At 44.1% G+C, this 25,778-nt stretch overlaps 2 protein-coding genes across 4 annotated transcripts; one reads left to right on the top strand and one right to left on the bottom strand.

Annotated features, from left to right (window-relative positions):
* Positions 1-115: 115 nt before the first annotated feature.
* LOC135388015 (splicing factor, proline- and glutamine-rich-like) lies at positions 116-23,636 on the bottom strand. Of its 3 annotated transcripts, XM_064617288.1 has the most exons (9): positions 23,254-23,636; positions 22,357-22,658; positions 21,629-21,924; positions 20,963-21,017; positions 20,644-20,849; positions 19,422-19,465; positions 576-612; positions 372-495; positions 116-248 (listed from the first exon to the last, which is right to left on the bottom strand). In XM_064617288.1, the coding sequence occupies exons 1-8, from the start codon at positions 23,602-23,604 to the stop codon at positions 485-487; spliced, it is 1,302 nt and encodes a 433-aa protein (XP_064473358.1). In that variant the 5' UTR covers positions 23,605-23,636; the 3' UTR covers positions 116-248; positions 372-484. The 3 variants fall into 3 exon arrangements, with proteins under 3 accessions (XP_064473358.1, XP_064473357.1, XP_064473359.1); XM_064617287.1 differs by lacking the exons at positions 116-248; positions 372-495; positions 576-612 and adding an exon at positions 8,202-9,092; XM_064617289.1 differs by lacking the exons at positions 116-248; positions 372-495; positions 576-612 and adding an exon at positions 16,387-16,587.
* Positions 23,637-24,724: 1,088 nt separating this feature from the next.
* On the top strand, positions 24,725-25,658 carry LOC135388017 (transcription initiation factor TFIID subunit 13-like). The gene is made up of 4 exons (XM_064617290.1): positions 24,725-24,823; positions 25,068-25,140; positions 25,207-25,304; positions 25,398-25,658. The coding sequence occupies exons 1-4, from the start codon at positions 24,731-24,733 to the stop codon at positions 25,569-25,571; spliced, it is 438 nt and encodes a 145-aa protein (XP_064473360.1). The 5' UTR covers positions 24,725-24,730; the 3' UTR covers positions 25,572-25,658.
* Positions 25,659-25,778: the final 120 nt, after the last annotated feature.

The raw sequence follows: 25,778 nt of genomic DNA, 5'->3' as shown, positions 1-25,778 counted from the left end.
ACATCCTTACTGTGAGGTGGGTTCCAATAGCATCCTGGAAAAAGTGGTTGCCCACACCTATCCCTCACGCCCTTCCTATTCACAATGTTTAACGCAACATTTTGGACGTCGTAACTCTGTTCTTGCTCTTTATTTCTGACGTAATGACAAAAACAGAGCTTGTTTCGCTGTTGGTTTGCCTTCTGCTGTTGGTAAAGGCACGTACATCTTTTTGCCACGGTGTCCCTCTGCAGGATCTGGTTGTCAATCTGAAATGTTTGCAGAAACACATTCTACATACCCAAACATGTGCATCAGAAAAGAATTCCTCATCAACGGCCCACGTATCAACGTTTTCTCGAAAAGATTAAAAAGCACAGATATCGGCGTACATCTGAGGGATTTCCGTCCACCAAACGATTCGGCCCTCGCCGACGAGATCCTGTAAATCTGAGCCAATCCGTGAAGGAGGGTTTCAGGCTCGGGGCTGTACTGCTGTTGGTCGTCACCCATTACCTGACGAGGGAACATTACAGACATCTAGCCACAATTCCAGAGTGGTTTAAACACTACAAGAATGGACTAGCAAAACTTACCCCTATGCTCCATCACGCAGTCCCTGACAGTCCAGTTCTAGAACACAACATCGTAAACATTTTTTTAGACACTGGTCTTTCAAACATAGTTCATGTAACAGTAACACGTAGATGCATCAATGAATAAGTTTTAAAACATGCAACAATATATGTGTAGCAGCATGTCACATGCAAAAACTCAACCCCCAACAGTACCCTCGTACGTACTGGTAGAAATCGCGACTTTTCCCACATGTTCATTCCCTCGGGGATTATGCAGAAAATGTGAAACACATATGACACATGCAGCTGCAGCACTCGTGCAGTTATCCTTGCTACCAAAATGATCCCATGAGATAAAAGCAATACGGGTGCGGATGATAATTGAATTCGAGCAAACATTGCTTTAATTTATAGTTTGTGTGCAACGAAGGTTGCACATAGCGACCGCACAATTGTTCGATGCTTTGCAGTAAAGGTTTTAACATTATGAAATTATTTGACCGATTCTGCTTCGGCATTTCAACTTATGCGCAGCACAACATGGCGCAAGAACGCTTATCTCAACGTCGAAGTTACGGTGGACTAATAAATTCGGCTCCCAAAAGGTTCCGAGACAAGTTTTCTGCCGCACACATTTTTTGTGGTGCTGAAGACAAAGATAAAAAGTAGCCCCAAGGACATGAAATCATTTCCCCGAGTAGACTTTCTTTAAAGAGAACACTGTCACCAATTTGTAATAATTATCGTTACTTTAATAAATAACAAACATTCTACCCTACCCTATATTGTATTGTAACCTTTAACCCTATATTGTATAAGTGGTTAAATTCGCGGGCCCAATAACTCTCAAGCTTGCGAGGAGCCAGTACCAAGCAATTATTCGCGGAACCTTAAATTTGCGGTCGACCCTGCATCAGGGGTCTTAGGGGGCTCTCCACCTTGAACTTCCAGGTAGAAGTTACATTTTACAACTAGATAGATTTTACCAGGTAGATTTTACAACTGCGCAACAACCCTTTGCATTTTGTCATCTTTTTGAACCCTTCTGACTGAGAGGGCAGCGATTTCGGGGCCCTTACACAGTCGGTATCTGGGTCATTGCCGAATTTCCCAGTCTCCCATCGTTCTTGTCACCGCACTGAGCAGATACGATTGGCACACTGTGACACAATGCAGTGTAATAGCGTAAGAAACTGCGTACGTAAGTTGCCTCGGTGTCCTGGGTCAAATTTCTTAGGCATATCGTTCGCATATTTCTTTGTCACTGGTTCAGATATTTCGCGGAACTTTAAAAATGCGAAGAAAAGAGTGCTCGCAAATTTTGTGAAAACTACAACTTATACAGTACTCGTGCACGTCAACAGAAGCCCCACGTAGTACGAAACAACAGGTCATCATTGTGGTCATCGATTTCGGTACAACAAGAACTGCATCTTTTGCATGCTCTCTCGCACCGCTGCTAATACATAAGAATCCCACAGAGCGGAATGAATCTCATCATCTGAAATGCAAATCAACGCACGGCTGCGGCAAAAGACTCAACCCGCACGACGCTGTCAATAATACGTGCACGTTTAGAATTCACGTACGTGGGTTTGGTAAGGGGCATCCCCAAAGTTTATGGAGCGCAATTCTCAAAGCGCTATTTTGCAACGATGTATGTCTTACGAATCCACCACCAATTATGTTTACTCCATTCAACTGAATACAGATGTCACTGACAAGAAGCATATTCTGGGAGTCATACAATCGTGTAATTGTCTCCAATGACTCACACACAAGTTTCCCTTTTTTGCAAATATTTCGCGAATCAAACTGGCAAGCCACACGACGTATCGTGAAACATCTGACATGAAACAGTCTCGCACGTGTGTACACATCGGCAATGCATCGGCTGTTTGTCGTGTACCCAATTCATAAGCTTCAGCGGGACGTATCAAGTATGATTATGAGTCGTGGCTTTACGTCGCGAGACAAGTACGATAAAAAGCGACTGTGCTACAATAAATGCGCTGTCCCCCCCCATGCTCTCGTAGCAACTGCAAATGTAAGTGTTGACACTCTGAAGTGCCACTTGCTCATTGCACAGCAACGCCAATTGCATGTTGTCGTCAATATTGAAAGTCACTTTCTAATAAACGACTTCACGAAGAGGACAGCTACAAGACGCAGTCTATAATGAGAAGAATGATACGCTCCTTCGTATTGAAATATCATATCATATCGTTTAACAGGCGAGGCCACACTAAGATGCGCTTTTTGGCCCAAAAGTCAACGAAGGCACAATCACAAACAGCCTTCGAAGCTACGTAATTTACCATATACTGTTGCGCATAATATTCATGGTCATTGTCGGCTACGTGGAATTACAAGTTCACAAAGTCCGCTGCGCAAATAGCTACAACATCCCAGACGCATCCCCAGTAACGCATCAGAAGATTATCGCGACCCACGCCACACCACCCGTTCCCAGTATATATCCCCACTGAGTCCCGCTATAACCCAGTCGAAGGAGCGCAAAGCACGAAATGAAGCGCTCTACGCACATGATCCTTACCTCCATTTCATTCTCCAGATGTCGTCTGCTACACAATATCAGCTGCAGAAGATCTCTTTCTGTCGAATGGACCAACCTAAAAGACAACTTCTTTCTGGCCCAAAACTTTTGCCTATACGTGATTGTCTGTCCAGATATTTAGAGCAGTGCCGTCAGGCACTTTTAAAATTAACCTGCACTCCACTGCTAGAGACTAATTGTTTGAATTTCAATGACTTTCTAATTGTGCCATTAGTACTGGGGCACTCACTTAGTTCGGCATGAAGTTTGTTACGTTGGATTGCATTTAGAAGCAAATACAGTAAAATGGTCAGTAATAAGGATAACGCAATTTCCCGCCGTCGGAATTAAGGAAGACACAAAGCATACTATGCTAATACCGAACAGAAGTAATGGCTTTTATATTTTGTTTTTTTCTTTTACAAATAATCCTTCCGGAAACATTTTTAATGTGCTCCCATGGCAATGTTTTCATGAAATGCAAATTGGGAAGTCAAAATAATTTACGCGAATATTACGCATTCTGACCAATAGATAAACTTATCAATCCGTCAGTCCCCCAAAGCCACGGTGGGAGCAGCTATTGCTTGAGACATACATTATGCACATAAATACAAGATGCAATGGCATCAGCCAGGTCATTTCCTTGAGAATGTTTTCAGAACTTGAAACAAATTTTGTCTCAAATTGTGTAAGCACGCAATATCCTTACAGAAAAAACAAAACAGGCAACCCCATTGAAAATAACCATCTATTGTGTTGTTGAACTATGAATGCTCTGATGAAGTATCTAATGAAGAAGTATCTCTTGTTGTGTGCATAATATTTTCACACTGGAGTAAAGTAGTCTTTCATGATATCTAGTAAAATTGGGTGTTGCTTTCATATTTGTGTTTTATGTGGTAAATTTAAAAGTAATATTTCTGCCTGTAGTATGGAAGTACATGCAGAGTTTCTTTTCTTTACAAGGTAACAATTTTTTGCTACATTCAGCGAAATATGTGTTACTGTCATAATCATGTTTTATCTGGTAAAATGAATAACAAACATCTTGGCCCAAAGTATGCATAGTCATGTGAAGTGTAAACAAAGCGAAGTGTTATAGCAAAACACTTGTCTGCCACTGGTACCTGGACAGCAATAATGGGTTCTGCTGTGAACCTGCAAATGGTACTGAGGTTGCATAAGCCACAACTGGCAAATGGTTGTCTTTGAATCTGGCACTCCAATCAAGAGGAACATAGTGCAGCCTTCTGTTCTTGCATAATCTGCTGGAATCATAAATTGCCCTGACCTTCAAAAGTGAAACGGTGCTGACAAGCTGATGCACGACTGTACTGTGCATGTCTGTACACCTTGTCTCGGGTTTAGTTCGCAGTCTTCTAATCTTCCCTCATCCGTTGTGTTTCACTGCCACCGTCGCTGAAGTTGTCAGTTGCCCTCAATCTATCCCTTCTCAGTGTTTGTGTTTCCTCCCGTATCCTGACGCATTCCCGTACTCCCATTCCTCCCCATTCCCGTATGCAGGTAGTCTATAACTCTTTTGCGGCTTCCGACATTCCTACTGACATTTTCGTCGGCCAGAACGCCTTCTCGTACAACATTTTTCGTGTGCTGTTCTAAAGGTTCCTGGTCTTTTCCCAAATGTTTACTAGTCCAAATCGGTTTCTGACAAGTTCTATTATGTTATGTGTTTATTAATTATGTTTATTTATTAATTAATTTATTATGTGTACGAGTGGTGCACTACCTTAGGCTACTGCATCGAAAGAACTCTATAAAAAAGGTTGTGGAAAACTTGATCCTGGAAAATAGAAAAGCATGCGGCAGCAAGCAGGCAGAATCCGATTTTACCCAAACACGACCGTCGCTTCATGCCATCTCTTAGAAGTCATCCTTTGCTCAATCTCGGTTATCAGGTGATCTGGGTATTGGCCGGAGGGTACTTAGAAGACATGACTTGTGTGCCACCAAACGCATACGAATATGTATGTAAAGGTTTTGCGACAGCAATGCCTGCACAGCATATGGACAACAATCTGCCAGATGGTTTGATGGTGGCAGATGGTTTATCGCTCTGAGCAGTTTCCTGATGAGAGAATTACCTCCCGTATTAGTGATCGCGAAGTACAATGCAACGCACCAGACCAACTTGACAGGGCCCTACATAAAGCCACAAAACTGGCATGCCCCACTGTTGCTTTTCATTACGTTGCCCTGGCAACTTTAGCATCTTTATTTTCTTGCAGCGCAATGTTGCGGTGATGTAGACTTTGCCACCATCTTGCAGTGTGGCCACAAGGTAGGAGACGGTATAGTCAGAGGACAGGAGAAAGGGGATTCCAGGAAGGACATCAGGGAAGGAAAGATGCAAGGTCACCAGAGAGAGAGCTCTTACACTGCCAGTATCTGATGACAGTATCGGTATTCTTTTGACAGTGAGAGCTCAGTAGGTGTACTGTGCAGTTGCTCATTTGAAGCACCTGCCACAGAACTCCAAAGAGGCCTGTTTGAGGCCAAACAGGCCTAATCTGCCACGTTGCTCTAGTTTTATATGCGAGCTGCAGAAGATGAACTCTTGTCAGTTGCTCCATAAAGGATGTTAACGTGTTAATGACAAAAATCACTGGGGTAATCTTTCACAGTGTGAGATAAAAATGACAAGAAAGGAATGTAAAGGTAATTAAGACATCAAGAGCTGGGCAGATTAACACAGATAAAAAATTCACAAAACTTGTGACTGGTGTGCATTTTTTGGTCCCTGTTCACCTACTCGGCCCGATGTTCGTCCTTTTGATGCACGCAAAATGTTGGGGACTGACATCAGCCTATGTGCGTTAGGTGCAGTCATGGAGTTCCTTCTGGACACTGCATTGCAGAAAACATTCATTGCATCACGTCCATGCAAGTGACATAGGCCCTAGACCAGAGGTCCTCAAACTGGGTTCCATGAATCCCAGTTTGTTCTGAGATGTCCCCCTAGGTGTTCAGTGACCTTCATGGCGTCATCAGTAGAATCTTCGGAAGTCGACACAACGTTCAGTAAAGTAAAACTGATAGCTGTACGAGGTATATCATAACATGATGTGTCACGATATGCAGGATTTCACGTTTATAGTGCAAAGAGCATATTACACGTGAGACTCAATTTCCCTGAAAAAAAAAAAAAAAAAAACTCCCAATGTACTATTTGCAGCAACGTTTCAGCAAATAGTTTTATGAATGCCTGCAAAATGGTCCATGTGTTCAATGTTTAGACCCTGAAGTTTTCGGGTTTTATATTTTTCCAAATTTTTTTTTTTTTTGGGGGGGGTGGGGGTGGGGGGGGGGTAGAAATCGGGTCAATAAATTGATGTCGAAAATTCATTCAAATTCGGGCAGAAAAATTACCATCAAACTGAGTTTGGGGAGAAATCGGGCATTATTGTAGAATAAACGTTCGCTGTACCGTTTATTCAGAGAGCCAGAAGTAAGGGGCAGTCGCATATTTTGTGAGAAACTAGTATGTCGATGCCTTGAGGTACCTAGCCTAGCTGCAGTTTTGCAGGTAGAAATCGGGTTTAACCCTAGATAGGTGAACCTCAATTCTGGGAAAAATCAGGTTTAACCCTAAAACATCAGGGTCTATCAAGGTTACATGAAGCAATTTTTAGCATGCTGTCACCTGAGGGTATGTTGCAGATTGAAGGGTTCCTTGCTACGAAAAAAAAAAAAAAAAATTATAAAATTATAGGGGTGACTCGATCTCACTAATGGCAATTTCCGGTGATGCATCTGGTAATCCGAGCGAGATCGCCCAGGTCCAATGCGCGCTCTACATGGGAGTCGCCCTGGGGCAGTCATCACCCTGATGCTCTACCGCTCTTCCGCCAAGGGCGCTGCGCACCGCGCTATCGTCTATTGTCACCTGCATCACGGCTAACACAAAAAGATGGAGCAGAGTCTTTTTGTGACACCTGAAGTGTACAATATTGTAATGACGCTCACTCTGAGTACTACAGCTGCGTCCTCCTTCGAGATATAATATTCTTCGCGATGTATGTTTCGACTTCGGAGAGTCCATGAAGAGCACAGCTTGAGAGAAGCAGGGTGCATCTTCCTGTTCGTCATTCGCATTATTGAAGTCAACTGAACTTTCATTGCTACTGCTTTCGCAAGGATTCACGCCGTCACTGGTGAATGCACTAAGAAACGGTTCTACGTCAAAACCGCGAGTCAAACTTCGCGACACGTGGCAATGTATGTACATCTCAGACATTTTAGAGTTTTTTCTTGTGTTTTTCTTTACTTTTTCTTCTTGTTCTACAGGTTTTCCCGGCAATTTTAATCCAAGTGCCATGCAAACTTTATGGGGGCATGGGGCATGGTTAATTTAGCTGGCACATGGATTAAAATCGCCGGGAAAACCTGTAGTGCATCCTGGGCCATCAACGGGATTTAATTACTTCTCTGTTCTCCATCATGCAGCCTGTGAAACGTAAAAGGCTCTCCTGACCTAACGTTGGTCAGTCTCAACGAGCTCATACTCTACAAGAACTGACCCACTCCCCAAAGTATGAAATACGTAAAAGGATCTCCTTACCTAACCTTGGTCAGTTTCTCAGTCTTTATTTTAACTCCTGGCCTATTTTCACTGGGACACCCTGCATAGGGCTCAGTCGAGATACTGACTTGTCGCGATTTTTGACTCGCGAATTTGACGGGACGCTCTAAGAAAGATGACAGGCGGGCGCACAGCCGCAAAAAAACACTGCTCAGTTATACATCACCCGAACGCGCGGCTCTTGCTCTGACTGCACCACCCGAATTTACTGCTCATGTCTACGGCAGAAAAAAGTGCCCCAAATGTACCACCCGAAGTCATCTTAAGTTTGTGTACCCCTGCCTCAGACAATAGACAAGACATCCACCCCAGCAGTACTTGTCGTGGGATCATGCCATTTCACAAAACCCTTCCTGCCTTTCATATCACCGTACAGGGCAACATTATTGCCACCCTTTATCCGCAGTGAGTCTTCTTACTGTGCACTCAAGCTGTCTCAATCGGTACAAACATCTCCAGACGTACCGTAGGTTAACTTTCAGCACAACTACTCCGTTCCATGTTGGTAGCCCAGCACCAGTCAGAAATAAGGAAAAGTTGGACCCAAATATTTTTAGTCTGGCGGTTCGCGGTTCAAGAACGGTACTAAATCAAAACATGCGACTTGCAGACTTGTGTGTGGGTAAAACTCATTACAACAGCCTTTTTTTTTTTTTTTCATCCTTCACTGAAAGATGGCACCTTTATTATTCTTCACAGGATAGACATATCCCATCACAACATTACAAGACGAAGGGTGGTATACGACGACGCTCAGATTGTTCGCTTACAGTAGACCGCATGCTTAAGAGAGACGTCCGGTGACCATCTCAGCAGAATCTGTTTTCGCAACATACGTAGAAACCTTGTTACAATGCAGCACACTGCGACGTCCGATGAACAGTGTCGAGCCGTTTGGTCAAGATTAAACCAGCGTCAAATATTATAGTACCATTACCACTACATAACGTGCAGAACATTCTAAAATTCATGGACACGCGACAAGTCTAGGAAAACTAGGATCATCGACCCGAAACCAGCGTCTTGAATCCAGTGCTGACACCTCCTTGTTCCCCCAGTTTTAATTTTTAGCAAAGATGGACGAAAAAAACAGAAAAAATCATTCGCTACATAATCGATCAAACGATCAATCGATCAACCGGATACGATGATGCGATAGAGATGAGTCTAAATGCTAAAACATGAGACTGGAAATGTAACCGAGGGGTGATCAATATCTGCGCTGTCGCTTGGCGTCCATGTCGTAATCCCCGCGATCGAGGGCGTCACGGCGCATCATCATGTCGCGGATGGGCGGACCCCGCATGGACCCGTTCATGTCGCTTCCTCCTCCTCCGCCTCCGCCCATGTGCGGTTGGTCAAAACGTGATTGACGCTACAAGTCCAAAGCACAAGTGAAGGTCAGTTGCAGCAGAAGAAAATCGCAGCCAGGATCCCCGGGGCATTTGCAGCACCGTCCCCACGATCGGTCGTTGTCGTCGTCGTCGTCCAGGTGTCAATGTTGGGGAGAGGGACAAAATATAAAAGAAAAAAAGAGAGGAGAGGGCAAGAGTTAAAGAAAGTGGGTCTCGAACAGCCCCGTCCGCCGAGGGACCCCAGAATATCTCGTAACCTGTCGTGGATGTACACTAGGTTCCAGGAGAAAGAGGTTCCGGGGAGGGGGGGATATATTGATGGAGACGAGGTTACGTGCGCGGGGTTCCCCCCGAGGAGCGTATATGGCGTGGTACCGAATATCCTGCATGGCTAGAGACAGGACTTGAGAGGCTGTACCAGTTAACAACAATTGTCTGCACAAAATGCCCAAAGGTGTCCCAGAATCAAAAGGTCAAAGTTCAGGTCACTGCAGTTGTGACAGGAGGACGGGATCTTGTATAGCTGGTAACACACCAATAGGTTACACTCTGCAACTTCAGCAACTAGCCCAAGTTAAATCTGACAAAATCGTACGGAAAATATTAGCCGGATCACAATGATGAAAGAACAGCGCACACGATATTAAATATGAAAAAAAATATATATATATATATAACAATAATAAAGAAATAAAAAGAGAAGCTGCTATGACTAACCTAGCATTTCTTGTTAAAAGAGCTATGAAATTTCCCAAACACCCAATAGAATTTTTGCCAAAAGTGATTTATCCCCATTCAAACGTGCACGGCTGAAATTGCCTCTGGACCTCTCCTACGAGTTCTTTTTTCCCCTCTTGCTACTACACACATCTTCCCCATGCCCCCTCACATTAGGTTTGCACACGGCCCACACAGAGGAGTGTCCGCCGATGCCTTTCGGTGGGCGGCAACGTAACGGGGCACAGTGGGCAAGGTTTTTCGGCACGGCATTCCTGTCGCCAGGCCTATCGGCTTTGTATAATGCCTGTCGTTTGTTTTAATTCCCCCGTGAGAAATCTACCATAGTTCATAGTTCTGTCATAGTTCATGGTGAATCATTTGAAGTGAAGTTAAGCACTACTCTCAAAAAACACACTCCTTCTGGGAAAAACTGAAAAGACTCGTACCACGGACAGTCACCGAGGAGTAGTCATTTTGAGAAGCTAAAAAAATGACGATCCGAACACATTGTGCAAGTCCCATCTCCACTCAATTAAAGCGCAATGTAGTTGCCAGCTCTTGAAAATATATGCGCAAGCCCGCTACTCTATTCGTATTACCTGCACCCTGGAAGCTAGTGTACACCCAAGACCCCCCCAAAGTCATTTCAGCGTCCAGTATGTGCCCATTATCATTCACTCGGACAGACCAACAACGATTCAATATGACCCTGAAGCAGTACTACCCTTCAATTTGTGCACTAACCTACATTAAAGGACGTCTGAACAGGCTTCCATTAGAAACGGCACCTGTTCTTCAATGCCACTGTCTTGTGTTACCAGACACCAAATACGTGTCCTTCTCGTCGACGATTTGTTTCAATTTTTAATTTGTCGGGGAAGCACCAAACTGCACCGAAGGTAGAATTTATAGACACCAGAACGCTGCATGCGCGGACTGGTTTGACAACGTGTACACCCCATCAACTGCAAACACCTGTTCAGGGTGCCTTTAACTGTAGAATAGTGTATTTCATACCAAACAACTCGTGTGCAGAACGGCTAGAAGAACGGCTAGAGTCGGCTAGAACGGCTCTCAGCGTCACGAAAGGAACACGCCATCTGTGACCCACCCAAGTACAGAGTACTAATAACATGACGAAATAGCACTACAGGAATGCAGACACGGAAGACACGTTACTCGTTCTCGTCCTGTGTTTCTTCAGCACTATTTTGTCAGGTTGGATGTTCGTCAACTAACCGTCACCTTGATTAGTGTTCGTAACCCATTCCCCATGAACAACATGCCAGGTATACCCAACATACTATAGGGAGTGACTTTTTCGGGTTAAACCCCAGATTTCTCCCCGAATTCCAGTCACTATGAAGTCCTCAAGTGACGTTTCCACTGAAGACGAACAAAGGTCGCCACGTGTAACACATGTAAGAATAGGTCACTTGTCTATGCCTTCGGGAATTACCGCTGGAAGGTCACGATCCCGCAAAAAAACAATAACAACAACAACAAAGAGAGAGATTAGGAAAGGATTTAATAGACAAGAGGAGAAACAAAAACGCCCCGATACAAAATAGCGCCCGATTTTTACCCCCCGAATCTGAGAAAAGCATTTAACCCGAAAAAGTCACTCCCTAAACATACATGATCGTGAAACATGAAGAAAGCACCCCCCCTCCCCAATCTTCATATCATTTGTTAAGTCAGTTCTCACTACCATGAAAGAACTTTTACAGCGACGCTGTACGACCCGACAGTGTTCTCGGGTTTGTTTGACCCAATACCCTCATGCCCAACAGTCCAAAATGGCGCCACTCGAATCCATTGGCAACCGTGATGAAAACGCAAGGGAAAAACAAGTGCTGATACAGAGCAAGTCTATCTAAAGCAGTTGCTAATCCAAACTTTGAAATGTTGAGCAAAGCTTGACGGTGGGACAGTTGGTACGCGTAATTCATGCTTTGAAAGTTTAGGCACTGCAAAGGAGTGCAAAACAGGACGTGACATCAGAAAAACTTGTTGAAAAAAAAAAAAAAGATACTAGTTTAAAAAGTGTGCAGTGTTTTTCTGCTGTCACATCCTGTTTTGGACTCATTCGCAGTGCCTAAGCTTTTGAAGTATGAATTCGAAACGTTACATCACACGACGCAAGTTTAAAGTCATCCTTGTTCCTTCGCAAGTGCACATACGTATAATAATAATAACCATCAAAATTATAAGCATGCCCGTTGTCCTGAAAAACTAGACATTCGTACTTGGCTTAACAGTACATAGTTCCCGCTTCCCCTAGCCACTGTTTTTACAAACAGTCTGAAATGTCCACTGAATCCCCACGTTCATCAAAACCAGCAGGATAAGCACTGCTTGATCATTACCTGTTACAAAAATGCAACCAGCAAGTTAGTAAGGCTACAGGGTTACTCAGATATAACAGGCAGGGAGATGGGTCGTACACTCTGAAAAATTGAAATTTGGTGGATCTTCTACATTTTGTGCAGAATGCTCAATTTCGATTTGTCCGTTTCTGCAAAGAAGGCTGCATAAACTTTTTGGCTTCTAGCGTAACTGAGCCCTTCTGTGCAATAAAGGAGCAAGCTGTCTTAACCCCAGAGATTCCCTTCCCCCCCCTAGGGGAGGTATACAACCCTTGTGTTTTTGAAACACCAATCCCCCCCCCCCTTAAACTCCTGAGATTACCCAATATAGCTTAGCTACCAGGTACAAAAACCGGTAAAAAATGTATCCAGAAACATATACCCCCTCCACCCCCCATTGGAAGCTCGCTACCCCCCCCCCCCCCCCCCCAAGAGGTCAATTTCTGGAGGAACTACAACCCCTATCTTCCTAACATGAATGCAGTGCTGCCAGGTCACATGTGCAGAAATTCAGTAAATTCAGTAGAATTCAGATGTACTAAAAATAACGTTCGAAAACAAACTGGACTACTCCGCGACTCGACCACTGGGTCATATATGACAAACAGACAAACTATCACGATGTATACACGATAGAGTAAGCGTAAAAGATATTTGTTATTTGGTGTACACAGTATGTTCTTGCACACCATAACACACTTTCGCTCATAAGATGCATTCACAGTTTCAAAATTCAGCATTCACAGTGAAGTTATAGCAGTTCTTGTCTCCTATCAGTCGCCTAGTGCTGCAGCAATCAAGTAATAGTTTCTGTCGAAAGCTTGTTACACAGTTGAGTCTTCATGAGGTTGACTTCAGAAAATATCCTTTCCGTTCGTGCACTTGAATGCGTCAATATAAGAGGTTCACAACAAAACTTTTCAACATCAGGAAACATAAGCTTGTCAGAACTCATCTTCATGTCTGCTATGTTTTCATGTGTCCTGTCGAATATGCATTTTTATTTTTGCAATGTATTTGCTATAAATTAACGTAAATTGGAATTCACTAAGTCAAACTACATTTCAGGCAAAAAATTATGTTGATTTAAGCACATTTTGACCTTTTTTTTCTCTCAGTATTTCAGTAGACCAACCTGAAATCCAGCAGACATATTAATGGTAGATCTAGCAACACTGCATGAATGTTGCAGACCAGAAATATGCACACTGGACGAGAAAACGCTTGGAAATACGGCTGAGAGAAGACAGGTGTGTCCCACAATAAACATCCCGGCTGGCGGAACTGTTCTTTTTATTAGCTTTTTCACTGTTTTTTTGCTTGGACGCGTGCGTGTTCATGCGCTGTCCGCCAGATATAAAGGAAATGGCCACCACGACCATTATCATCATCATGTTCTCTTTTTACTACAACGAAAATCAGCAGCACTGTAGCATGCTACTAGAGCTCAATGCAGAGCAGAACACACCATTTGTTATCAGTATTTTTTAAAGCAGGCGCACTTTACACGTCACACGCCATTTGTGGTAGGCAAGAATTTCAAATTAACATTGCGATCGTTCATTGTGCAGCAGCTTGTGACGAACCGCAAGTAAGCAACACATTTATCGTGTAATGCGGAATAATGAAAAGTTGAGCAACAAACCCCTGGATTGCTAGAGGCAAATATTCGGAACGAGATGCAAGATTATAAACGACACGGTGCAGCACATCAAACACCTCTGTTGCACTCTGTCAAACTTGACAACATTTCACCCTTTTCAACGAGCCGATGAAGATGATGCGAGCTTGCCTGCCTTCTACTTGTTACAAAGGACCCCATCACGAACAGCCATTCAAGCAAAGAGTTTCACGGCAGCATACTTTTGTGTCATGTCACCGTCAATGATAAGCTGCAAACACAGAGCTGATAAAAGTAGAGCTGTGCAAACAGAAAAATTTCCATCGTGAATAGTTTACGCATATTTCTAGGTGTGTGCGAATATTTGAGTTCTCGAATTTGAATCGAATATCAAACGCTCGAACTATTCGATTCGCGAATCAAATATCTAATATTCGATTTTTAGACTATCCCACGAATATGAACGACACAACCTGAAAGTGGGCTTCACCTGATGCTTCCGTGCATGAGGTGAAGCCTGCTTTACGAAATTGCCCTTGTTGCAGGACCAACACAGGCCGGACGGTGTCTAGTTTAAGATAACGTTATCCAAACTTAGTTTTGTAGACATCGTCTGTGGAAGAGATGGCTCCCCTCCCACATACAGTTTAGCGGTGCCAACGAGGGACTTTAATTTTATCTTTGTGAGGTTGCCTTTAAAAAGTTAGGACTCTTGAGTAATGACTACAGCCCACAAACAAGAAGGGTGTTTTAAAGATGTCCTTTGTGTCTAAAATTTCAGCAGTGCAGTTTCCTCGGGTGAGAGCACAAACTAAAGGGTGTTCATGGCAAAGCTGAGGCAGGATGCTAATTTGTTTGTTTCACAAATGGCCTGTGGTTGTTTACTGCTTTAATTACAGCCTCATCCGTATAACATGCTACTGCCTGACGTAAAATTTTGAAATGAAGGTAACCACTCTAGTAAGTGTGGGCTCACCTGAAAAGCAGGAAGCACCCTGATTCCATGATAGGAAAGCCTGAGCGATGGGCAGGACACGTAAACAAACACAAACACGAAGGCTCAAAGGTTTGTTTACGTGTCCTGCCCATCGCTCAGGCTTGCCTATCATGGAATTTATCCACCAGCTAGCCTGCATTTACGCCATTCCGTCAAGCACCCTGATGTAAAATTAAACGAGTAGGGGCTTTAAACAGAAGAATTGCATGTCTCTCTTGTGACAGTTAATGCCAGAAAAATTACACAAAAGCCACGGGCCACAAAATGGAAAGTTTTAGTGCAAAAGTTACATACTGTAAATTTTGCACAAATATTCGATATTCGATTCGGTACTCGGAATTTTTTCCCCATTCGATTCGATATTCAATACGACTTAAAATATTCGGATTCGCACAGCCCTGCATATTTCACTTGCACTGCGAATCCAACCCGAATAATTTCTTCAGAAGTCGTCAAATTTGAATAATCAGAAAAGGCCCAATTTCAATAATTTTGCATACCTCGTGGTGAAATATTTTGTGCTGTTGTGCTTGTTCGATGATGTTCTGCTACAAACTTGTGAGCCTTTTCACCCAGCATAACATACTGTGAGAGAAGGGTCCCTCTGTGTTGTGTATGGTAGACTGCATTAGTGGGATGAACTGCATTGAGAGTTACTGAACATGTTCCATGCAGCCTGCTTTGTGTGCATCTCCTCATTTCTATGTTTACACAGTGAATTTCCTGTACTTTTTCTTACAGATTTTGTGCATATTTCGATCTGTTAGTGAACGTAACATTCTCCCAAAGTTGGGAGTACATTTACTGGAACCTGCTATGCCCAGAGTACAGTGTTGACCATAAGTTCACAGAAGTTGTAGGCTTTAGTGTAAAGTGGGCTTCACCTAACACTCGAGTGTAATGACGCGAAGCCGACTTGCAGGGTGGAGCCGTTGGGGGATGCGAAGTTGGCTTCACCTAACCCCTGGATGTAATGAGGCGAAGCCCACTTGCAGAATGGCGATAGCGATACCTCGCTTCAGTACTATTCCAAAATTAAAAACACGAAAAATAGGTTGCGAATAGCATCAGATCTTCATTCCATATTCAAATTTTCGAATATTCGCACAGCCCTAAATAAAAGCTGTAGGTGCCTGGGAAATCTCTAGTCCCTTGTGGCTTTTATTTCAGGAGCTGTAAAATCAGGTAGAACAGCAATTTTTGGGTGAAAAAAATGCAATAGAAACTCTTCTCATATTTGAAATTAACCCGAGATAGCTAATGGCAGCGCTGAATGTTAGGTGCTCGGGGTTCTTCGGTACCTGTATTGGTGGGCTTGATTTTGGAAAAAAAAAAAAAAAAAAATTACGAGGCATCACAAATTTATTGCTGTTCCGAGTTCCGTGCTGTGCTTGTCTCGTAATTGCTGTCCCCAACATTCTGGGACATGTTTTCTGTACTTGAGTTTCTTTTCGTGCGTTTTTTTTAAATATTATTATTAACCCTAAAACGCAAGGCACCAGCCATATTACGTGTGTCGTCTGCACTGCAGGAAATGACTGCGAATCATTTCAAACATGACAGTTTTGCGTGCAGTGATAAAACAGTTAAACGACATACTCAAACGATGTAACTAACATATTGTATTGATGTATTCATGGTGTATGACTAGATACAACGTCAAACCCTGTAACACAGCACACACAGAAGTGAAGAAATGGTCCACGGCACTAGGCTTCCTCCCGTAAGCAGACAAGGCTACCTAGTTTAGCAAAACGTGGCTACGCACTTTTGACGGCAGGAGAGTAGAACGGGTACGTGTACGTGGCCTGGAGAACGCAACCAGTGGAAGAGCAGAATCAGTCAATGCGTACTGACTACAGTCAACCCTCGATTTATGAACCTTCGATTTATGAATTCCCTCGTTTTATGAACACTAGCATGAGGAACCAAACTTTTTACGTTCATTTTTCCCTCGTTTTATGAACTTCGATATTCGAATAATGAATGGAATTTCTGGGAACCAACTAGGAGTTGCTAAGCATTTTTGCCCTCAATTTATGAACGGGTCGTTCCGAGGCTAACAAAAGCCTTCAAAGGGATTATTCGTGGTCTTATGAATGACGCTTGAACGGACAAAACATTTTCCAGGTATTGCACCCTCGGTTCTTAACGCCTCGAAATCCGAACAACAAACGGGTTTTTGCAGAAGTGTTCCTGACCTCAATTCACGAATAAGGTGTCCGCTGTCACCCGGAGATTAATAAACATAGGTTAAAAACCCCAGAGGCAATCCGAGACCAGTTGAGTGCGAACGTGCTGACATCTCCTCTTTCCAAGATTGACACAGCGGAAGGCTTGGTCCAAAGCAAAATTACACAATATGTTGCATTATAAACACAATACCAAATCGGAAATACTGTTCCATTTGCTCGATAGTACTCACTTAACGGAATTTTCGATTTATGAACGATTTTGCGAGGAACCGAGGGTGTTCATAAATCGAGGGTTGACTGTATGTGGCTATGACTATGGCTATGACTATGTGACTAACTTAAATACGACTATCGTGGTGCTAAAATTCATCCACAGCTTACCCCCTCATTGCACATATAGGGTCAATTACATAAACGCCTCCCTTAAAGAAACGTCTGTATCACCTCGAGAAAAGGTGTTCCCACCACACGTCTCCCAGAACTTCAACGAACAATAAAAGCAACAAAAGTGAGTTCGAAATACTTGACTGCCGCAATGGTTTTATAAAAGCCCTACTGTAAGGTCAGCCCACCCGTGGTACTCAGTTGCTTAGTACAGTTTGAACCATACTCAGCAATAACGCCCAGTTTCATCAGCCCGTCTTTTTTTATCTTCATTTTTTATTTTTTAATATTTTCTTGTATTTCATATATATCTTTCATTTTTTATCTTCATCTTTCCCAAGTTCTCATAAGGGGCTGCACTCCAGCTTGTGCAGGTGAAACAGTGTCACTTTTAAGTCTACGCTTAAAGCAGTGAGAGAGCCTTGCTGCAGTCGCTTACACACATTCGCATCCGCTCCAAAGTCCTTCACATCCTTTTCACAAGTAGATGAGAGGAGAAGGAGAGGTCAACCCGAACAAGTAAAGTCACGAGAGTAAAATAATTACGAATGCAGAACAAAATTCCGTTAAAACTCAGCTTAAAAATTTCTCCCATAACATGAACCTGATCTTATCTGTGTACTCTAAATGACAATTAAGTGAACAAAAAGGAGCAGGGCAGTCTTCCCGACTCTACGAGGCATACATGAAACACCTTAAAACCTAAGTGCAACAAATGCACACGCGTCCCCTGACCTACAGACTAAGCAGGGTTCAGGTACAGGCAGTTCCATTCCACAGCAACAAAATAGTAAGGTTCTCAGCGGCTCACTGAAGACAAATATTGGGTGATTGTGATGCTGGTTTAAAAGTCATGAAAGAGATGAATTTTAAGTGGCAATAGAGAGTTTGTTAACAAGTAATTTACAGCCACCGTGCCTAGAGAATTCCCGTTTTGGTTCCGTCCCATCCTCGACCCAATACCAACAGTCAGTTCCCGCTTGAAAAAGAGGTAACCGATATTCATGGGCACCGGAGTCACATAAGACCACTTGGATGACTCATCCCACAACAACTGCAACTACTCTGTACTCTGCAGGTATCCTGCGAATGCTAGCTCACAAAATACGAGACCTCCATTTTCAGCCAAGTTCCATCACTTATAGTGCAAAGAACAGTGTGCCTGGTACACAGGTCTGTGGCTGAGACGTAATGGACATTCCGTCCTTATGCTTTAGCTTCGCTGGTCTTCACACAACGTGGGATGCAGCGCAAAATAAATCAGACCGGTTGGTACATACTTAGAGACTGAAGTTTTAGGGTTTTACTCGATCCTTCCTCAAATTTGCACCCCGAATTGAAGGTTGCCTCTTTAGGGTGAAACCAGATTTTTACCCAGCAAATTGCCCTCACTGGGATGTCTGTAGGAATGCACCAACTTACTTGTTTGGCAGAAAAATGCAGTACATCACCGTTTGTACCAAACCGCTACAGTCAGTTTGAATAACAGCGCGATTTCATCCCGAATTTAGCGTACTGGAAGTTTTTCCACCCGAATTTGCATGAATTTAGTGCACATGTTTATTTACCCGATTTTTACCCCCGAATGTAGGAAGAAATATTTCCCGAAAACTTCAGGCTCTATACATACTTCAGCTGTAGCGACACAAGAAACAAATAAACTACACTTTTCAATCTTCATTCTTCGCTACTTCATTCATGTTGTTTATGTTTTTTTCTTGTGTCGATACAATTGAAGGATGGGATGCCGGTCAAGAGACCATTATCTCCACCACCCCGCAGACTCCCACGATTCTCCGAGGCATTACGTCCCGCAACATTTTCCGAAGTCACCTCCCCGTGCTGCCTTTCATGGGCAATGGCAGTTGCATTAGTACAGGCAAGCACTGCGGAGAATGCACAGCACCAACACTATCGAGTCCCCCATAAATTATGTTAAACACTCCAGGCTTGTTTCTGAAAAATAGCTCCCGCTATGTTGCCCAAGTTGGACGACGTACTGAACCCGCCAACCCGCACGAAAGCTTCGAGCGCACCCTACTGACATGCAACGAGATACTCACGGCAGCACTGGACTGTGGACCGTCATTGAAGCTGCCGTTGTAACCTGCAAGGGTGAGCGTCGTCTGCGTTAGTCATGCCGGGTGATATGTTCCATTCTGGAGAAGAGATTTATTCAGACAGCATGGTTCCCACTGAATTTTGCAAATTTTGGAACAAAATTTCCGAGGGTCTGTCGAGGACCTTTTTAAGGCTCAGCCATCACTTTGTCCGGGATGTAAAACACAGCTTATGAAATGCAGTTCGATATTTTTGCAAAAATATTCGTAAGCTACAGGCACCACGAGAGAACACGCGGGGACATCACATCGGTGATCCGTTCACGAATGTGGCTGACGACTCCTTAATTTTAAAGATCATAGGACAGAAAGGAAAACTGATTAATATAATGGAGGATTACGGATAACGGATTAATATAATTTCTAATAATAAAGGATTATGGATTAATATAATTTCTAGCTGCTAATTCCTGTTACTACTCCTGTGGTTTCGGAAAACCGTAGTTCTGACGTTGGATTAGCGAAACTTGCTCCAGCCGCTCCATGAGAACGAGAATAAGTTGCAAAAATCAAAGAGTTTCCTTGAAAATTACATTTTCAAATTCCAGGTCTTCAAGGACCAGTGGAAACCATGCATCTCCCCCTCCCCCCCACAAATGTCAAATGTTTGATGACACTCCCTCTATTTTCTTCCTGTGCACCGCCTACAGGGCATTCTACAAAACATGCTGCCAACGATACACAGACCAGCTACAACTTAACTGTAATAATGAACCCCCCCCCCCCCCAATGTCTTGCAACACCCCCTCATGGTAGCGATTCTGGATAAATCACTGACACCACTCACATTCCACCACACTGACATTATAGAATGAAAAAAAAAAAAGAGAACTCCCGACTTAACAAGATAACAAGGGTTACTCAGACGTTTCGTCCGTCGCCAAACTGAATGAAAGATTACACAACCGGTCGCTATTTAAGGAGATGGGAGTATCGTTTGGGAATACTCCCACCTCCTTAAATAGCCACCGGTTGTGTAATCTCTCATTCAGTTTGGCACTGATGATGTCCGTCGCATGACGGACGAAACGTCTGAGTAAACCATGTTATATTGTTTTGTTAAGTCGGAGTTCTCTATTTTTTTGTCCAGTTATGTCGCCTCCCGGCTTTTGGAGCATTTTTGCATTTATAGAATGGCACACAATAAAAATGGGTGGACACTGACCTCCCATGGCACCCCCCATGGCACCTCCCATCATGTGCGGAGGCGGGGGTGGAGCCGCCACCCCACTGTGGTACACCCCTGACCTGGTGGCAGCCCCCTCCTCCTCTCGTCTTCTGCGCATTTCTTCCTCCTGCTGCTGTTGCTGCTTCAAGAAAGCCTCCTCGTGGCGTCGGCGCTCTTCCTCGCGCCTGCGCTCCTCCTGCAGTCTACAAGAGAGAAAAAGATCCACCGTTGCACACATTTCGCTCTGTCGCGTATTATGCGATAGACCAAATAAGCTGGTCTGGAGTAAGTTGGGGTTAGGTCGGGAGAGACTTGCCTCATTTCCCGTTCGCGAGCCATCATACTGCTCTGCTCCTCCATCATTCGGAGTTCTGAAACAAGAACAGAAGTTGAGACCAAACGTAATTGGTGCTCCGCGAATTACGTTCAAACGGCGATAGCTGCCACACCGATAATTTTTTTGGGACCATTCGGGTTTCGACAGATGTACGCACCCGCCTGAAGGGGCGAGGGAGATTGGATTGGAATAGGCGGAACGAGGAACAACAGAGCCAAATAATACGCCGAAGGAATAAGTTAAACAAATGTCCCATGAGTTAGGAATGTGTCGTGCTGACCCTTTCCATTCCCTTCTCGTTGTAGCTGCAGATTTTGTTATTTTTTTTGTCTCTTCCTCCGTGGACATGGCACACACTATCCCGTTGCAAAATTGCTAGAAAATTTGATTCCTACTGCTCACGCACCATGAAAGGAGCTGTGAGTCCCTTTCTGTTTCAGCAGCTACACGTTAAGGGCTGGCCTTAACTTTTCGATATATCCATACTATCGTAGTCTTGTGAGGTCATTTTCTGCGCTCAACGAACGCGACAATTGTCTGCAGTTAGATGTCTTGTATGTCAAAACACACACACAAAAAAAAAAAAACTTCAAAAATAATAATACACGAAAAATGGGAACCCATAAAAATAAAATGCGGACTCACTTTCTCTGAGCATTTTGGCCTCGTGCTCGTAGAGGTAAAACTCCATCTGGTCTTCCAGCTGACGCCGACATTTCATGACGTCCTGCTCCAGCGACTCCTTGCGGAGACGCTCGCCGTCGTACAGCTTCTTCCAACGCATGGCAAACTCGAACTCGAAGGAACCGGGCTCGGCTATACGAGGCCCCATCTCGCGCTCCTTCAACATGGCCTTGTGGTTGGGAGGAAAGTTCATCTCGGGGAGGCCGTCATCCGTGTCACGTTGCTCCAAAGGCTCCACAATCACTGGCCGCGGTGTGCTATGGGTAAGGGTTGATATCTCTGTCATACAGCCATTCGAATCACCGTTGAAGAGAGTGGCCATTGGGTATCTCGAGTGGCACTGCCAACACATTGAGAATGCGCCAGCCACGTACTAACTGTTGTATTAGTTTCGTGATTTTACATTAAATTCATCGAGGTTTTCTAATGTGGTTCCATTATTTGTTTAGCCACTGACAAAACATGAAAATGCCACGCGCATTTTGCAGGTACCTCTGACTGCATCAATAATGTTTCACGGCCCTCTGTCGACTCAAGGAGCACTCCGAGCCAATGGTAATTGAAATGACGTAGCAGATGCCACTCGCCATTCAGTTCAATCGCCATTCATTTTCAATTGCCACTAAACTGCCCATGTGATACCAGTATTCCCGAAGGATGATTACTGACACATACAAAGAAATACGTACCTAGTGAGCATAAAACATGCTTCTGAGCAACGTTTGAGAGCATTTTGCGCCGCCTGCTTCCGCGCAAATTCAACGATGCCTTCGCCGACCGAACGGCCCCTGTCGTCAACGATGACCACAGCACGCTCCACTTCGCCAAACACGGAAAAGGCCATTTCCAGTAGTTCGTTGGTGACCCACTGGCTGAAGTTCTTCACTTTGAGGGCTGCACCATGTGTGGCGAATCGCACTCGCAATGGCTTGTTTTGCAATGGCAAGAAGTCCAGGGCGGCCTTGGCAGCTTCCGCATTTTGGCGGGTGTCCTGGAGAAGAAAATGTGTGCTTGACGAACGTCCTGAATTTGTAAGAGCTGATTTTATTTAGTCATTTTATTACTCCCCAAGAGCCTATGAAGGCGTTACACACAAATGTAACTGTGTATTTGTATGACCCAATTTTACTTCAGAGATGTAAACTTGTGAAACTGACAACAATCTTGCTTAAAATTACTGCAAACATCCTTGGCACAGTGAGTCACAGTCTCCTTTCTATGCAGCGCAAATCGCACCGCGCGAGTCGCATTTCATTAAACATCAGCTGTGAATGTCACAAAGAATACTGTAGTAGGTTTGCCTTCTTTGTTTGCGGCTCTCTGTGCCTTGCACTGATTATAAGCTTCTAAGAAAGCGGGAAATGAAATCCCTAGCGACTGAGTGCACCAACATGAGTGCTTGCACACCGCCTGCACTACGTGATTGCTGTACAAATCAGCACTTCAGTCGGTCTCATAGTTTACTGACATGCCTTCGCAAAATGGCAACGAACCGCGATAATTACCGATCACTATGCGGGTGCCGCTGAGTTCACTGTGCACGTTAAGCCTATTTTGTGATACAACGCCGCCATGTTAGATCTTACCATTTTGACGAAGCCGAATCCCTTTTGAGCGTTGAGGAATACTTCTGCAGTTTCGCCGAAGTCTTGGAAAAGCTTCTTGAATTGTTCCTCCGTAAAGTTGCTCGGCAAGTTGCCGACGAAAAGACGACATCGTCCTGTAAATTTCTTGGGTTCCACGGTTCGACTTTCAAGACCCGAGGAAGGACCACGGAGGTAAGACAGTTGTTCCAGAACGGGATCTATTTGCGAAGAACCTCGACCCCTCTCCCATCGGGGCTTCTGAGGTGGAGGCATGTTCTCGCGACCCATGTTGCGAGATTCGTTCCACCTGTCTGCTTGGTTACCTACCATACCTGGCATGCGGTCACCCATCTCGAAGGTACGTCGTCCGTTGCGCTAGTTGCGCCAGCCCCCCACAGCTCTCGCAAAATCTGTATCAAAATGCGTGTTACTGCGCACGAAGCAATCCGTGCCTCTCCATTGGTCGGACGCCACAAGCGTGTCCGGATTGGTTGCCAGAATTTGAAAGCGGCACTTCGCGCTTCCTCGCCTGCGTGCTGCGTTCTCCTTCGGCGGTTTCATTTGAAATCTGAACGGTGGGCGCCCCGTTGGCAGTGTCTTTCGTTGGGAGGCAAGTGAGTTCGCCGATCGCCGTTTTATCCGTGTATTATGGTGCCTTTGATCGTGTTGTACTGTTTGTCGCCACAAGCATTGGTCTACAAAGAGCCAATCGGATTTCAAACTGAAGTGTTGTCGTGAATTCTGGCTCGATGAATATGTTCGAGCGCCGTCAGATCTGCATAGCGGTGACAAGAAAATCCGATTCATGAAGCAGCATTTTATGTTTGACGTGTAGCAGGCAAGGACATGGTGATCAAGCAAATGTGCGCAAGTATGTGACAGTTGTTCGTTGCTGGGAATAAGCTGTGTCGATATGCGTATTTTGCAAGTTAGAACTTTGTTCCAGTGTGCTAGGAAGCGCTACGCAATGGACTGAGTACGCTCAGTGCATGTATATGTGTCAACCTGCCGATTGTGTCAGTATAAATAAATTTGTTCATTACGACACTTTTCACAGCTGTTTGTGAATCACGGAATAACTTTACGACGTGCATGAAAGCTAGTAGACTTAGAGGTGAGGGGTAGCCGGTACAAGCCAGTATGGAAAGCAACAGCCAGAACCGGTCGGGCTGCGAGCCGGACGGAAAGACTTCTGATTGGAGGATTGAGGAAGCAATCGCTGCACTCTCATTGGTCGTGTGCCCAGTGTTGTGTGAATTTAGCTATACTATGGGCTCTATGGGGAGTTGTGGAGGGCTGGTTGCGCTGCAAACAATCAATCACAAACAAAGAAAGCCGCTTGGGTTAGGTTCGGAGACAAAGACGTGCGACAGCTCTGCAAAACAAATCAGTAATTTAATATCCGCGTATAATATTTATAGCAAGATTTAAATTCCATGCGAATATTTTGAAAATAATCAAAAGCGTTTCGTTCGAAATGTACTTCCTCAGTCTCTGCGTCTCCTCTACCTTTTCGCCTTTTCCTGTTTCTGTGTACAAAATGGCGGCGAACGATGACGCTTTTGATCAAGTAATGCGATATTTCGAGGTTTAATTCTATCGAATTTGTGAATTTACTACGGATCTCTGCGAAAATTTGTTCTATAGCCAATGATGTCTGAATGACGAGCACTCGCATAATGCTAAAATTGCTGTCACTCCAAACACGATTACTTGTTATGAACCCGCATTCGTACATACAACTTGTCTGATCATCCTATTCTATGCATTATAAACAAATACTGAACTCGTCTCCTGTTTTGTTAACTATCCAGTTTGATGACGACCTACCAGAAGGACCCGAAATTCAAGGAGGCGATAGGCGAAAACGGCTCTTCTCAAAAGAATGTGAGTAGGTTTGTGTTCTATTGAAAAGGAGCGCAACAGTATCATTGTTCTTGTCTTTAATCTCAGTAAGGTGCATGATGTATGGATTTGGAGACGACCAGAACCCGTACACTGAGTCTGTAGACCTTTTGGAGGACCTAGTTATAGAGTTCATCACAGAAATGGTAAGGGCCAATGGCAGAACACCCGAATTACATTGACTCCCGAATACGTATTTAAGTAATCTCGAAAACGTTTTACATCTCTCGCTTCTGCAGACACACAAAGCCATGGAAATAGGACGCACTGGCAGAGTCCAAGTCGAAGACATCGTTTTTTTGGTCCGAAAAGATCCAAGAAAATACGCTCGTGTCAAAGATCTGCTAACGATGAACGAAGAGCTAAAGAAGGCACGGAAGGCGTTCGATGAAGTCAAATATGCCTCTGTATGATGCATATAGTACGGCAACTAAAGAACATGTAAATAACCTTGATCCACACATCACAACGTCAATAAATTACGAATACTTTTATCGTAATTGTTTTGCGGTTTTAAACTTACTCGGTGTTTAGAGCTGTCTATAGCCACTAAACTTAACTGCAATGCTTGAGCGATACGGAGCATTCGCCGCCGTGTTTGAGACCGTGTCACAGCAAGC

This window comes from Ornithodoros turicata, chromosome 3 (genome assembly GCF_037126465.1).
Source record: "Ornithodoros turicata isolate Travis chromosome 3, ASM3712646v1, whole genome shotgun sequence".
NCBI classification, from domain to species: Eukaryota; Metazoa; Arthropoda; class Arachnida; order Ixodida; family Argasidae; genus Ornithodoros; species Ornithodoros turicata.
The sequence above is the reverse complement of the archived record's forward strand: the minus strand, read 5'-3'. Positions and strand labels throughout refer to the sequence as shown.

Coding starts and splice junctions, on each gene's coding strand:
- LOC135388015 (XM_064617287.1), bottom strand. CDS start 23,604: ATGGGTGACCGCATGCCAGGTATGGTAGGTAACCAAGCAGACAGGTGG. Junction 21,018..21,628: donor GGCCAAAATGCTCAGAGAAA/GTGAGTCCGCAT, acceptor TTCTTGTTTCAG/AACTCCGAATGATGGAGGAG. Junction 19,466..20,643: donor CATGGGGGGTGCCATGGGAG/GTCAGTGTCCAC, acceptor TCACCCTTGCAG/GTTACAACGGCAGCTTCAAT.
- LOC135388017 (XM_064617290.1), top strand. CDS start 24,731: ATGTACTTCCTCAGTCTCTGCGTCTCCTCTACCTTTTCGCCTTTTCCT. Junction 24,824..25,067: donor ACGATGACGCTTTTGATCAA/GTAATGCGATAT, acceptor TTAACTATCCAG/TTTGATGACGACCTACCAGA. Junction 25,141..25,206: donor ACGGCTCTTCTCAAAAGAAT/GTGAGTAGGTTT, acceptor CTTTAATCTCAG/TAAGGTGCATGATGTATGGA.